This window comes from Salminus brasiliensis, chromosome 18, assembly GCF_030463535.1.
Source record: "Salminus brasiliensis chromosome 18, fSalBra1.hap2, whole genome shotgun sequence".
NCBI lineage: Eukaryota > Metazoa > Chordata > Actinopteri > Characiformes > Bryconidae > Salminus > Salminus brasiliensis.
In genome coordinates this window covers 12040387-12055781 of record NC_132895.1, presented here as the reverse complement: position 1 = coordinate 12055781, position 15395 = coordinate 12040387, and the positions used below count along the sequence as shown (strand labels likewise).

Genomic DNA, 15395 nt, shown 5'->3' with positions numbered 1-15395 from the left:
CATTCGGAGAGAAAATCTCAGCCACCAGCTGCTCCAAAAAACAAAGTGCTCCTCACTGCTCCAGCAGGCAACTGCATTCTTTTGTTGCTGATGAATGACCTGTTTGGGGTTGTGCATGGTGTCCTGTGTGGTGGTGGTGGCTGCGATGGCCCTGTTGCTGCCTGGAGTCAGCTGGAGCTTCACAGAGAGGCCCGAGACCAGCTGCACGCCCAGCTCTGTGATGCTCACTTTATCATCCAGCACCCGCACCATCCTCTCAGCCAGCACAGCGTCCGAGAGAGGAGACATCACCTGACCCGAGAATAAACAAACACAGCAGGACCTTGTTTTGTAGGTATTGCATCAAAAACGACTGCATGTAACTCTCAAGAATGTGTTTCTGCATGCATTAACAACAGATCTAAATGTTAACTTTGGCTTTCTTTCATTATAGGTAAACTGTAGGCTGACCATTTGAAAAGTTTACTGTTACTGTCAGTTCAGAAGAAGAACCTGTACAGGTTTTGGTGGAAACAGATACCTTGGCTACATTTTGCAACATTTGTTCATCTTTAATCATTAAGAGTCAAATAATGGTTCATTAATCTAATCAAATTACTGCATTGGTGAAAGAAGATGCTGAGAGAAAATTTGGCCCTTTCTAACATTACTTTCATGGGGTTTCAAATGGTTATCTTAATCCTTTGTCTCACCTTTTGTTACACCCTTCGTCTGCTGGCCTAAAGTGGTCACTCTCTATTTGGTAATTCGAATAACCCTCAAAAGGTGACAACAATCCCCTTCAACATCACCCACCTCCTACCCCTCTTTAAATTGATAACTATCACCCCCTACTGTTGATACCCCAAGTGACCTGTCCTTCATCCCCCTCCTACCCCTCCTTAAACTCCTCTTCATCAACCTTTCTCCTCCCACAATTTCCAATGTATATAAGGCCCTCTCAAAATACCCCTAATCAGACTGGGTTGACCGTGACCGATCGAGTTGTACATCTCTGTGTGTATCAATAAACTCATCAACACTGAAGATCCAGTCTCCTGACTCCTGAATCTGCCGGATTTCTAACAATTCTGACAATTATATGTTGGCACAGATGTGTTTTAAACTCCTGAGAGGCTTGATTGCTGATCATATGCATGGTATTAGGTATTGAATTATTGAAAGTTTTAAACTGACCAAGTTCACACACTCATCTTCAAAACTGGTACAGAAATCGCTATAGAACCATGTGCCCAACCCTGATCCTGGAGGACCCCCAGGATCTGCTTACTCTGCTCCCAACACACCTGATCCAGCTAAACAGTTAATTAACAAGCACTTTCTAATGTGAAGGTTAGAGTAGGAAATCACTAAAATCTTTAAGACAGGGCTAGGATTGCTGAAAGGGTTCTTTAGAGAACTAGTAGATGTTTCGCTGTAGGATCACCCCAAAGAATAATTTCTGGCATCTTTACTAAGAGTGTATTTTCAGGACAGTTTTTTTTTCTCCATGGAGTGTTACCTGTACAGTAGTGACTCCAGCAGCCCTGCCGCTCAGGACTGTTCCAGCCTGCAGGCGTGCAATGCTTGTGTCTCCCACTCTCAGAGAGTAGCGCACCAGCCCAGTCACATCCACCAGCCATTCAGGGCCCAGGAACTTCACAAGAGAAGAACCGCTTGAGTCTGGAGCCTCAGCTGTGAAGGCCGTAAGCACTCGGACCAGGCTGTGCTGGTACTGCAGCATACACCCTCTGCCCTTCTTCTCATCATCTTCCTCACTGTCCCAGCTTGGTCTTCGAGACATAGAAAGAAAATGAGAAATGCTGCCTTTCTTTTAGATCTATCAATTTCTCTATCCCCATCTCTCTCTCGCCTTCTCTCTCTCTCCTATACAGTATATATATTCTATTCATATTTTTCTTTCTGCTACCCACAGTGCCCCAGCTACAGTATCCAGGATCTCTCACCTTTACCATATGTCTTCATCTGAAACACAGCACTAACTTTTTTAACTAAATAGTTAGCTATTTAAAACTATGCTGTAAAATAGCAGCTCAAATAAAAGTACGATAACTCACATATAACTATAATGCAACACTCCTTCAAGTTTACGTACAATGCAGTATATGGTATAGGCATCAGTGATGGACAGGACCATCACAGTACCAAGTACCATGCACTGCTGTGCACTTGTCTACAGGGCAGCCATATAAATGATCTCAGCAGTAAGTGTGTTTTGCCAGTAAACCACTTTTAATCTGTTTTATTTAAAAATGCTTTGTCACTGTTTACATTCAGAGTCTCTACTGTCTAGGGAATGTTACTGGCCACTCAGGGAGCAGACCCAAGTGCAGAGAGGAAAACCTGTAAGGACAGGTCTTGTGACTGTGGGTGTTTTTGTGCACTGTGGGAGAAAAGTTCCTCCCAGACAGATTTGATCCAGCAACCCTCACAGTGGAGGTCCAACATCCTACAGGTAATAGGTGGAATTTTCACCTCTGTGTACCGTGCCAGTCACCCTCTCTACAAAGGCATGACAGAGAAGTCCCGTTTGTCACGGCCTTAAATGCTGTGACAATCAGGTGTGTCTGGTTGGCACTGATTACCTCTAGGGGCTCTGGTAATTGGAGGTACACTGGGTAACAGTGCCTCGTCGCCATTGCCCTCTACTGGTAGGCAGCAGCACAGACTTAGATAGATAGCCTTTCCTTCCCTTACTTGATTTTGGGACATTGTTATGAGGATTTGATAGCATTCAGCGACAAGAGCATTAGTGAGGATGTTGGATGATCACCACCCACCCTTATCTCCAACTCATCCCAAAAGTATTAGATGGAACTCTATCATTCCAGAGAACACAGTTCCACTGCTTCACGGCTCGATGCTGGGGGGGGGTTATAGTCCTCTAGCCCACGCCCGGCATTAGGAATAATGCCAATAGGTTCATGTTTATCTATTTATATTAGTTCAGGTCCATTAGCAGCTAATCTGATTTACTTTAATAAAGGTAAAGGTGCACGTATTTGTCACTGTACTAAGTACAGCAAAATGTGTCCTCCGTTTTTAACCCATCTGTGGTAGTGAACACACACACACACTAGTGAACTAGGGGCAGTGAGTACACACACACCCAGAGCGGTGGGCAGCCAACTCCAGGGCCCGGGGAGCAGAGAGGGTAAAGGGCTTTGTTCAAGGGCCCAACAGTGGCAGGTTGCCGAGCCCGGGAATCGAACCCACAACCCTGTTATCGATAGCCCGGCGCTTTAACGGCCACCACTGCCAACACTAATAAAGGACTGATTAGATAAACTAGGTACTGGATGGGAATCGTAAATCCTGGCATGATTCTGATGACTTCTGATAGAGGTTATGAAATAGTTGTGTGTTGTTAATATGTATTTATATAATGTTAGTTATAAACAACGTCTACCCAGATAAACAACTTGTCTTATCATTTGCTCAGATTTATGAACACCAATGCATGTAATAAACAAAAAACAGCCTGAAGTCCTTTCTAGAGTCAGTTTGGAGAAACATTCAAAACACTGTCTAACCTCTTTGCCCCAAAGACAGGCACCCTCCAGCCCTTGATCTGGCTGAGCTCTTGGTCGGACATGTCAATCTGCAAGGGAAGGTGAGGCATCCACACACTGACCTCCAGCTGAACGCTCAGGTAACTGTAGGTAAAGTTCACCAACATCTTTACCCTGCCTCTGGTCTCCTCCCCACTCATATATAAACTCTCACACCTCTCAGACACCTGTGTTAAAGAGAGAGAGATAGAGATAGAGAGGGAGAGAAGAAAAAGGCTGAGAATCTTTACCATGATAATTTACAGTGGCAAATTGGCACAATATTGTTAAATCACCCTGTTAAAGACGCAGACAAAAAGCACAGTGTGAAACTCATCACCTCCGGAGAAAGTGTTTAGCGGCTTTATGCTAATGTGGCAGTGAAAGGCAGTGAAATACAGCGCGGAATGGGCGCTCCATATGGTTGCACTGTCTCATTTAGTAAATGTATTACTGTTGTTACCTCCCTTTCCCTCTCAATGCTTCAGGGACTGTCACATTCTCAAACAACTGAGAACACTTAGTCTCTGCTCAGTCAAAATAATCATTAAAAAACCATCAGCCTTTCACTGCTCAGCTTTTCTCCGGCAATTCAGCCAACCACAGTGCAGGGTACAGTCTGTGTATGTATATGAGTGAGTGAGTGTGTGCGTGTATGTTTAGCACTGTCCTCTTATCCCAGATCCAACTAGTCATTTAATCTCCATCATGGTACATGTATAGCTTGTGTTTCTCTTATTGCATGTGTGTGTGTGTGTGTGTGTGTGTAAGTCTGGTGCTTAAGGCCACAACGGGCCAGAAATGATCCGAAAGTGTGGAGTACAGATTCATCTTCAGATTTGACCCCTTTAAACACTTTAAACCCTCTGTTAAAGCACAGCGGCTCTGGCAAGAGAGGCTCAAGAGAATGATTCAATAATAACTGGATAAAGGTCCCGGCTCTTCATAATAAACACGCAAAGGAAAGACAGGCCCCTGGGGCAAGGATGTGCTCTGGGTAAGAAAAAGCATAGCCTCAGATAGAGGCTACTGGGTCACTCTGTCTCTTCATGTCTCTGTCCATCTCCCTCTCTCTCTCTCTCTTCCTCTTTCTGTCTCTAGTGTAACTTTCTGAAGTCTCTAATCTGTAATAAGCTGGACAGGGGGGCTCGTCATTGCTCTCCCTCAGTACAACCCCAGCGTTCTCAGCCACTGCCAGGTGTAATGGAGATGTCACTGGGAGAGAGTGTTAGGCTGGTAATGAGTGGCGCACGGTGAGTGTAATTGGGGGAGCAGTGGGCAGTGGCTGCACTGAGATGTACAGTACCTTTAGAGTGTCTTCATCTGCGGATCTGCAGCGTGTGGAGTTGGTGATGTCTGTGACTGAGCCATCTGCTTCCACTCCCAGCACCCTCACTGGCACGGACACCCTCTTACCGGTCAACACAGCCGTGTTCAGGAGCTCTGTGCTCTGTACACAACATCACAAAAAATAACACAATCTGATGTAAGAACTTAATTTTAATTTAAATGTTCTATATTTTTTTGTTTTATATATATATATATATATTAGGTCATTCATAGCATTAAGGGTTCACAACCATTTTCAATCTTGTTTATAAGAGAAATCAGGTCTGGTTTGATTAGCTGTTCTATATTGTAGCTTGTTCAAAAAGCATTCAAAGCTGAAACCCTTCTAAGAATTGCAAAATGGGTGGGTGGGGCTAAGATGTAGCAACCTGACTAGACGTGGTATGAGAGAAACCAGAATATTATGGTATCAGAGTCATAGAATATCATAATCAGAATATTATGACCACCTCTGGTTTGGAATGAACTGATGCCACATGAACATCACTGATGCCATGTGACGGGGTTTGCTGCATGTATAAATAAGCGAGCACACCAGTCAGTTGTAGCAGAGTGCAAAACCATTGGCATGAACAGGGGATGCGATTGACTGATGTCCAGAAGGGCATGATAATAGGGTTTTGGGTGAAGGGTGGTAGCATCTCAAAAAATGCTTACTTTATGGGATGTTCTAAAGCTGAATAGACTTCTCGCACATTGAGTACCTCCCAACAGCATTACAGTGATGACTCCGGGGAGTGGTACAGAGCAATAGACACGCTTCTGTGGACCGGTTAACCTCTATAATTAATACCTTCCTTTCCCTAATACAGGGTAGTTATTCCCACTATTAGATAGGTTGGTATCATTTTCTGATATGACTCTGTATATGGCCAGTGAACAGTATTCAGTCTACAGCCTCTAGTTTAGCCTGCCCATTCACATTAAAGTGCAGACTGAGTTACTGGAATCAAGGATGTAGGGAAAAGGATGAATCTTTGTACTGTTTAATGTGTCAGTGCCATCTTCCAAAATAACCAGAAAAGCAGCAGCTTTTTGTACCTGAGGATTTCAGATCAAACAGGCCAGGAATGTTTCATATATTTCAGACTGGACTGCTTTTAAATGTGGATTGCCTCATTTACACATATTCATTTACATATACCAGTTTTAAAGGCACAGTCTGTTTAATTATTGGAAAGTGGTCGAGTATGACTATTTAGGTACATAAATCTACACAAATATAAGTGGACCTTAAGAAAAAAATATTAAACAGACAAATACAGGATATTGCCCTTTTAAGGCCCAGTTCCTCATAGGCTGATTGTGTAGGGACTTGAAAATTAGACTTTAAAATGGCCCGCAGAATGCTATTGAATAACCTGTTTTGGTTTCCATCAGGTGAAGGTGCACATACACATATTTCACATACGCATTGCTCAAAGAACCTTTATTTTTAAGAGTGAACCCAACCTTTATTCAAACAAACAAAAAATACAAAAACGCGATTTACGGGTTATTTAATATCAAAACCATAAGATTGACCATAAACTTGAATCTACATAAACATAATCATCCCTTATCTGTTATTTTAATAAATCCCCATTAAAGTAACGCATACTCGTGTTTGATTCCTGAGAGAAGTGACATGAAACTGTCCGCTTTCGAAGAAAAACATAAGCTGTAAACCTGTATCATGTATCTGTCGACAAAAGCCTCATTTGTATCCATCTAAATTCAGTAGTAAGAGGCTGGTGTGTCAAAGCAACCCCCCGTGGAGCAGTTCCTGTCTTAAAAACATGTTCAGCAGTGTGTAAAACAGGGTTTTGCATCTGAAACTCTCTAATGATGTCGCTGCAGAGCATCATGCATGTGACTGATGCGCTTGCCGATTAGGTTTGAGCATAGATTTAACTTCTAGCCTCGCCAGATGTCATTCAGCAGCCTCTGTACACACCACAACAGATGCTGACCGTGATTTGAAAAAAGTCAAAGATGAAATCCTGCTTCCTGAGAGCAATTTCAGAAACAAACCCCCTGTGATCTTTGGCATATTTAAACATTTCGTTTTGTCCATTTTAGCTCAAGTATTTTAACTGAAAGTAACATATTTGACCTCAAATGTTGACATTGTATTATTACAAATTGGCAGTTAAAACTACAATATGTAGCATTTTTACCTTATAGCAGCTATGTGATGCTCCACTGATATAGAAGGGTGAATAGCATTGTTTTTATTGCAACCCCTAGCACGCTGCTAACTGCACTATGCTTTGAAAGAGCAAAATCCACTTCCCAGTTGTAAGGGGAGCAAGAAATAACAATTTGTTTTAGCGAACTTTTTGTCATTATACATATGCATCTGTACAGTACAATGAACCAATCTGTGTCAATTCTATCAGTGTTTAACAGAAATGGTGAATGTGGTGGTCTTATCTTATCTTGTCCATAGCACCCCTAGAGCAGAGAGGGTTAAAGGCCTTGTTTAAGGGCCCTACAGTAGCAGCTTAGCAGATCAGGGTATTAACCCTCCAACAATCCTATGGCTCTATCCACTCAACCACTAAAAGAGGACATTAAAATAAAGGTTCCTATGGTTTAATTGATAAATTGATAAAACTTCAATATCTGTAAAGTATATATTATGTGAGCTTTAAGAAGGTCATGCATCTCATATATATATATATATATATATATATATATATATATATATATATATATATATATATAATTATTATTTATAGACCCATCTATTAAAAAGTTCCTTAAGGAAGTGGTTTTTGGCACCTTTGGCACCTTTATTTTGGGTATGTTTAATAATAATAATAATAAGAAGAATAAAATCAATGCAGTGGACAGGTCTAATCCTGACCACAACAGTATCCTTTAAATGTATGTCAATTTCATTAGGGCAGAATCAGAGGCTGTTTGGCCTGCACTAGGGATGACAGAGCCAGATCAAAGGCAGAGGGCAACAGTGTTGGCACTGAGCCTTGGGACAAATAATACCCCCACCCACACACAAACACACACACACACACACGGCTCCGCAGAGACCAATGAATCATTTATATGGGTTATTGTACTTTTATAGCTAAAGGCATCTAAACAGAAGCATCAAATGAAAAATACATCTACGTACATCTAAGCTGCCCCATAGCAGCAGCAGCATTAACAGCCACACATGTTCACTTTGGATTTATCACAGATTTTATACATCTAAAAGGCTAAATTATGAAGCTTAAGGAAACTAACAGAAATATTGCATGCAATCATAGTGTCACAAGGACAAAACGAATGAACAAACACACATATAAAAATCTCACCATGATATGTGGGACTATGCCCACATAGTCTTTCTGGATGGTGTAAATCTTCATGGTGCCCTCGTCTCGGATCATGTTTCCAGGCAGCTCTAGACGCCACGCAATCATCTGGCTCTCCAAATGGTCACCCTGCTCCTGCGTCTCAAAGTCCAGCTGCAGGACCTCCAGCAGACCCCTGCACATCAAACAGCAATCAAAACATCAACAGCTGGTGTCAGAACACAGACAATGAGAAAATGTCTGAAACAAATGTGATTATTTAATGCTAATATTTTTCCACAGAGGAATATATTCAGTAATGCATGCCTATAAATAATGCAAGTCATTATGGCTGTCAGACATGCAGAGATGTAAGGTATTCTAATGAGTTCTAATGTGTATTCAGCCAATTTACTATTATTGTAGTCTGTTACATATCTGCTTTATTTATTTAAAGTAAATGCAGCCAATTTCTGAAAATCTAAAAGCTTGGAATCACTTTTAATTTAAATACATTCACTTATTTGTTGTGGTGTATCAGAATTATTTTACTTGTTTAATATACATGTACATGAATGATGTTTGCTTATGTTCACTTGAGCAACACAATACAATACACAGGGAAGTCCATACGTATTTAGACAGTGAAATTTTTTGTAGACTTTCAGCTTTAATTCAATGGGCTTTAACAAATACAGGAAATACAGCCATCTAATTTCAATCTAATTCTAATCTAATTTTAGGCATTTAAAGTAGTAAAATATAGTAATTGTAGCAAGTAGTAAAAAAAGTAGCTGGGGTGTCCTAACTTTATCCTCATCAGAAAATACATTTTCTATTAACTACATTTTTTAAATTATTGTTATAAGGTGAAGAGATTTAATGAAATACTTCATATTTATTTGTAGTTCTATTACCTCCATCTCTCAATATTGTTAAAAGCCTCTGGAGGCTTCATTTTCTGACATTTTCGTGGCGCTGTTTTTTCACCTTGGACACAGCCAGTGAGTGTTGCATTGGTGTTGAGTAGGGGTGGATTTGTAGGGGGGATTCTTAAGATGCATCTTGATGCAGACAAGAACAATTCTGAATTAATTCACAACGCTAAAAATCGATTTTCTAAATGTTAATTCATGCTGTAATGTTGATGGAATGCAAAAGGCGGAACTCTGAAGTGTGAAAGTGCAGCGCCAGGACAGTCTGTGGCGTGCACATAACACATATCGGTCTGGCCAGAACCACAGCCCCACTCTTGGCATAAAAAGCAAGCTGACTGGCTCATTTTGTTGAAGGGCAGAACTTTATGCATAAGCAGGTGCCATGTCGAGTATTACGATGTTCTCCACATTTATTATGTCTCTGGGTTGACTTACTTAAAGATCCATATAATAGAACTCTACACTCCACTCACACACCAGAGGCATGTTGCTGCAGACTGCAGATGTATGGCCATGTTGCCTAATGACTCCGTAATGGTTTTATCCACATGCTCTGTTCATGTACAGTATATGGTTTCAGCATCACTTCTGCAATGTGCACATGCGCAGCGTCACATCACAGGATGTGCAATGTCAGATGCTTTGTCAAATTATATCAAACACATCATGCTCCAACTTTTTTGCTGCCTGATAGAAAATGAAATTTCCCACTGTTCTCATTATCCATACCATATCTATCAGAGGCAGATCTGCCCAATATCATTATTAATATCCTGTCATGTTGGATTATTGACTTCTGGTAAAATCTGGTGGAAATTCTTGTATTATTTTAATATTGCAATTTATATTGCAGAAAAAAATGTCATTGGCATTTTCCCCCCAATATCCTGCAGCCCCAGTGTATATGTTTTCACTGCAGCTCTGCATCCAGATATAGGGAATTATTCCTGTAAAGGTAACAGCGTCAGTACAACTGTATTCCACACTGTTGTGGGTAAACTTTGGTGATTAATCTGCGGTTCACATGCGTCCTGAACGCTTGCTAGTTAGCACAAGAAACACATGCCATGATGTCACCAACTAATTGACTATAATATTTACCTTAATTTCAGTGATATAAGGCTTTTTGTATAGTGTAAGACTGAGTAAGGGTACAGTACAAGATACTCTCACATAAACATCACAATATGAAAATGATCATAACGTGTTTGACTGCAAACAGTCAGAAAAATAACACTTGACTGAGTGAAGCAAACACTGTACCAGAGAACCAGAAAAAGCTTTTCACTGGTGAAATCAAGGCTTTAGGGGTGGAAGGCCAAATGGTCCACTTCCATCCCATCATCCCTGGTGTGTATCATGGGTTTCTTAGCGCAGGGGGAATCCTCTCTGCTTGGCTCTTTGCTGGTTAATACTGAGGCTAAGACGCAGGATCTCAGCTCTAATCTTGCGCTGAACGCACGGGTCTTTAAGCTGGGATGACGCACAGATGTATCAGGGATGATTACAGATAAGTGGGTCGGCCTGCAGGAGGCAGAGGGAGGGGAGCAGGGCCAGTGCGCTAGGTGGAAGTTGTAGTTGTTTTCTGTTGCTAGGGACTGGACAACAGTCTGGCAGACATCCACAGTGATGGAATGTGATTCTATTATTCACATAGACATACATGGACACTGTTAAAAGCATTTGAGGTCCACTTGTGAGGTTTGCAGTACCAAAAAACAGCCATAAATCATTTTTCAGTTTCGCTTTATCCCTTAAAATGAATCCGTCTTACATATGCCCTTATTCCAACAGCAGCCCAGGCTGACACACTACTCAAAACTTTAGCATAAACAGGTGTGTCTAAAGTACTGACTAGACAAGTTAAATCGTAAAAAAAAAATCACACACCTGCCGATTTATTAATCAATCTGAAATAGTCCTGTTATCTGTAAAAATGGACCGTAGTATACTCTATGTCCAAATGTTTTTGGACACCGTTTCTAATGCATGCATTTAGCTACTTTAAGTTGAACCCATTGCTGACACAGATGTAAAAATGATGCACACAGCTTGTCTAGTCCCTGTAGAGAAGTACTAGCAATAGGACTCCCTGGAGCAGATAATCATGAACCTATTGGCAGGTGTGGGCTAGAGTAGTACAAAGCCCTCCAGCTTTAAGCTGTGGAGCAGTGGAACTGTGCTCTCTGGAATAATGTGGCTTCATCCAATACTTCTGGGATTAGTTGCGGAGTTGGGAATGAGGTGGGCTGGTGATCATCCAACATCCTCACCTCAGTAATGCTCTTGTCACTGAAATCAATCACATCCGCACAGCAATGCTTCAAAATGTAGCAGAAAGCCTTCGTCCCTGGATTGTAGAGACAGTTACTCTAACAGAAGCAGGATAAACCCTTTTTAATAGCCTTGATTTCAGAAGAAAGTATGATTAACCAGGTGGCCCAATACTTTAGTCCATATAGTGTATGTTGAGTAGCTAAAAACAATAATCGCCATCATATAGAGATAAGAAATCACCATGAGGTAATGGTTTCTTTAAGAAGGAGCATTTCAAAGAGTTGCACTCTGGATGACATTCAATGGAGCCATGGAGCCATTCAATATACAAGCTGTTACAGTGCAGTAATGGCATATGTCTATAACTTGGAATAATAATCCATTAACAAATGCAAATACTTGATAGTGATCCAGTGCCTTCAAATCCCCCTACATCTGTGTATGACTTGTCATTTCAAAAGGTTAAACAAACCTCATAAAAAATAATAGAATTAGCACAAGTCCTAAAATATTTATGCGCTTTGAACGTGACAAGGATTCTTCAACCAGATATTTTCCCAAAAGACTTATCCCGCAAATAACTCAAACTCAAAACATTACCAATGACTGCATTTCCCCCAGACTCCAAACCACAGGGTAAAACCGTAAAGCCACTACATGTTGGAGCCAGACGCTCAAATAGAGGATATGTTTAACAAGACATTTGTAGTTTTTAAGATGGATTAAAGTCTTTAAAAAACATTGAAAATCTTTTCATATGAAAAGGCTGATCCATCTCCTGCTGTGAAGCAAATTTACACTGATCCTCTTCTCGCTGTTCTAAGAGGCAACTAACACTGCTGGTGTTTTTAGAAGCAACAAGTAGCTTAAAATTTGTCCCACAAACTAACCTTGCTAATGATAAATGGAAACGAACAGAAGCCCTCGAGCAAATGAGAAAACGTTTAGAGGACGCTTACCAGGGTCGCTTATCCATGGAACACATGCTTTTTTTAAGGTCTGTGGTCTTCTTTTGGAGCTAGTGTTAGCTACTGAATAATTGAGACGTTCTGTTTTTATTTATTGATGGCACTTATTCTAATGAACCAGCGGGACTGCAAACCGAGGTCTCTGGTGTTTGTTCAGAATAGATATGGTTGACTTATTGTTTGTAAAACACAGCACTTTGTCTTCATTTCACAACACCAACCTGTAACAGGGAACAGGTTGTCTGAGCAGCTGTTCCGATAAGAAACAGAGGGGTGTTTTATCACGCCCCTTTACAGTATGGTGCTTAATTCCCATCATTTAAGAGAAAGAACACTGCTCAAATGGCATAAAAAAACAAGCTCCGCATGAACGTTAAAACGGCCGCCACATATTCATAGGACAATAATGGATGAGGGTATGTTCAAGGCTTGCCTTTTTCCAGTGAAAGCACTCTTCTTTTGGCAGATGACAGAGATAGTCTGGGGGTCGCTCCCTCTCCCCGGATCTAGGGCGATGTCCCACAGCTGAGGGTCACTGGGTCTGGCTGTGCTGAAGGACAGCCCTCTCCGCACTGTGGCCCTGTCACAAATAACGAAAGGCAAGTTGTAGAGGGTTTTCAAAAGGAGGTTAATGGCTCCACAATGTTTAGTATAGTATGCTCCATTTATAACACTGAACTCAAGGCTGGTGTGGCAACATCAGACAGTAAAAAGCATATTACACTTGGTGATGCATAGTATGTACAGTGTCACATGAAACAAGGGAAAAGGTGGTTAGATCTTGTTTATTTAAGACTGTAATGTCAAGTATACCCCACATCAGAAAGAATTAGGTGTTCATTTTTCCTGTTTTCGAGCTTCCAGTAAAGATTCTGTAAACTCTGAACCCAGTGATGGAAAGTGAAAACACCAGGTTCACCAATCAGATCAGCTTAAGCTAAGCTTAGCATGGCATGTTGCTAACTTGCTCACAGTTTACAGCTTAAGGCAGGGGCTTCCAAACCTTTTCAGCAGTGAAAGTGGACCCACCTGTGACCAACCTGTACCCCCTTTCACTCACTCTAGGCCTACTGTATTTTCAGGCCACAGTAACTGATAAAATACTAAAATAATGGCCCTCATTTGTTTTAGATTTTGATGTTTAGCTCCATTCAGTATGAACACACTTATACAGTTCAGTAATGTTGTGTTTAAACTTGTTCTGATCTGTGTTGATGTACAGGGTTTACACAAATTAAAGATGGTTGTTACATGGTAGAGAGAACATTACATGAAACACTCTCTCTACCATTAAAGACAATCTTCACGCTATGAAGTGGTTGAGAAACTGAGCCGGGGTCAGTCCGATGCTCTGTATCTTCCGCTGGTGTGTTTCCAGGAAATAATCAGTCACTGCAGACAAAGGGGATTATTTCTGACATGATTCTTGTGGCAGGGAGATCGCGGCACGCAGCTAAAGTGTTTTTTTTACGACAAGATTTCCCAGGTGACTTTTTTCAATTTAAAAGACATTTTTTAACATCACATTCATTTCCTCACACAATCAAATGCTGTTTGCAAGAAGCCTCTACCAGCCTGTACTGGTCACCATCCTCCACACGCTCAGATAGATATACCAAATCACAATATTCCTAAATATCTACAGTCATGAAGTTTATCTGGCATTATGGTTAGGCCATATCTACTTTTTTATACAGTCATACTGTTGTACCATATTACAGCGGTATATGACATTACAGAGAGCAGGAAGTAGCTGCGCAAACAGATTAGTGCAGATGGTTCTACGTTACTCTGGCTTCAGTACAATCTTATCCTGCGTTATTTTAGATGGCTTTTTTTCAGATGGCTTATGTCAGATGGCTTACAGGGTCACAGACTAAAGTATTTTTGATAAAAACTTTTGGGAGAGTGAAGTTGAGCAACTGGTAGGCCAAATGTTGTGTTTGGACTCAACAGCCTTAAGTTAGCTAGCAGGCTAAACACCACAGCACAGGCCATGTTTCAGGCTCAAATCAAGCCTCATGCTGTGTTCCCATGCTAGTCAGAAGATCCTGCTTCCCAATGCACATAATTATATAACAGATTAAAATAATGTGCACAAACAAACATTAACAGTAGCTGCACTGTTAAATATAAAGAACTATGTACCATCCAGTACTGATTCTGTCTTCTCCACCATGTTAAAAGGTTGAAGGTCACCTCGAATCGGGAACTCGGGTAATCAAATCTGTTTTTTCTTTCCCCACCTGGTTCCAGAGCATGACATCACCAATCATTGAGGTCCCACAGCGCCCGACCCTGTGGCCCTCTCAAATGCGCTTGAATGAACAAAAAATTGGCACATTGTCATTATGAAATAATGTCCTCATTTGGAGATACTGTCATTTTAAGTGTATGTTATTATTGTTATACCACCCAACCCTACTTGTCAGTTCTCAGAAAGCCACTGTCTTTGTACCGCCACTGTATTTTCATCGTAAGCTCAGTAACAATCAATCAAAATCAATATGTTAATGAGCTCATGCATATTAATAACCAAACATTCTTTTTTGGCCCACGTTTCCCACCACTGTCCACTGCAGTTCTGTCCAGTAGTCTATCTTAAAAGATTGGTAGTAAAAGAACAAGGCTGTGCTCAATGCACTCAGAACACTTTCACTCAAAACAGAATTCGTGAGCGGTGGGCTTTAGCTTTAGCATGGAGACTAAACACAATGCTGAGATGCGTGTAACTATGAGGAACATTAATCTTGCTGTCCCTTGAAGTTGAAGTCCACTCTTCAGCCCTAAGATGCAGCCAAATGCATTTTTTTTCAGCTTTATCCAGCAGACAGACGCTTCGTCTGTCCCTCCTGTCCACCGGCGAGGCTTACACATAATGGAAGCGAGCCACGTGCCTGCCTGAGATGTGGGCCAGACTTGAGCGCTGTCCAAACTCTCTAGAACTTATGGAGTGCAACGGGGGAGCGGACAGTGAAGCAGCCGACAGCATTGTGACAAGCTGTAATATCTCTGTCCCCTCATCCA

The 15395-nt window shown here is 41.3% G+C and overlaps 1 protein-coding gene across 1 annotated transcript in view; it reads right to left on the bottom strand.

Moving 5' to 3' along the window:
* Positions 1–15395, bottom strand: part of LOC140539407 (transmembrane protein 132D) — a 30588-nt gene that overhangs the window by 2495 nt on the left and 12698 nt on the right. Inside the window, exons 3-8 of the mRNA XM_072662115.1 lie at positions 12802–12948; positions 8207–8381; positions 4858–5001; positions 3534–3739; positions 1502–1772; positions 100–291 (exon numbers count right to left, since the gene is read on the bottom strand). Of these exons, the coding sequence (XP_072518216.1) occupies positions 100–291; positions 1502–1772; positions 3534–3739; positions 4858–5001; positions 8207–8381; positions 12802–12948 (1135 nt within the window). The remainder of the gene's footprint in view (positions 1–99; positions 292–1501; positions 1773–3533; positions 3740–4857; positions 5002–8206; positions 8382–12801; positions 12949–15395) is intronic.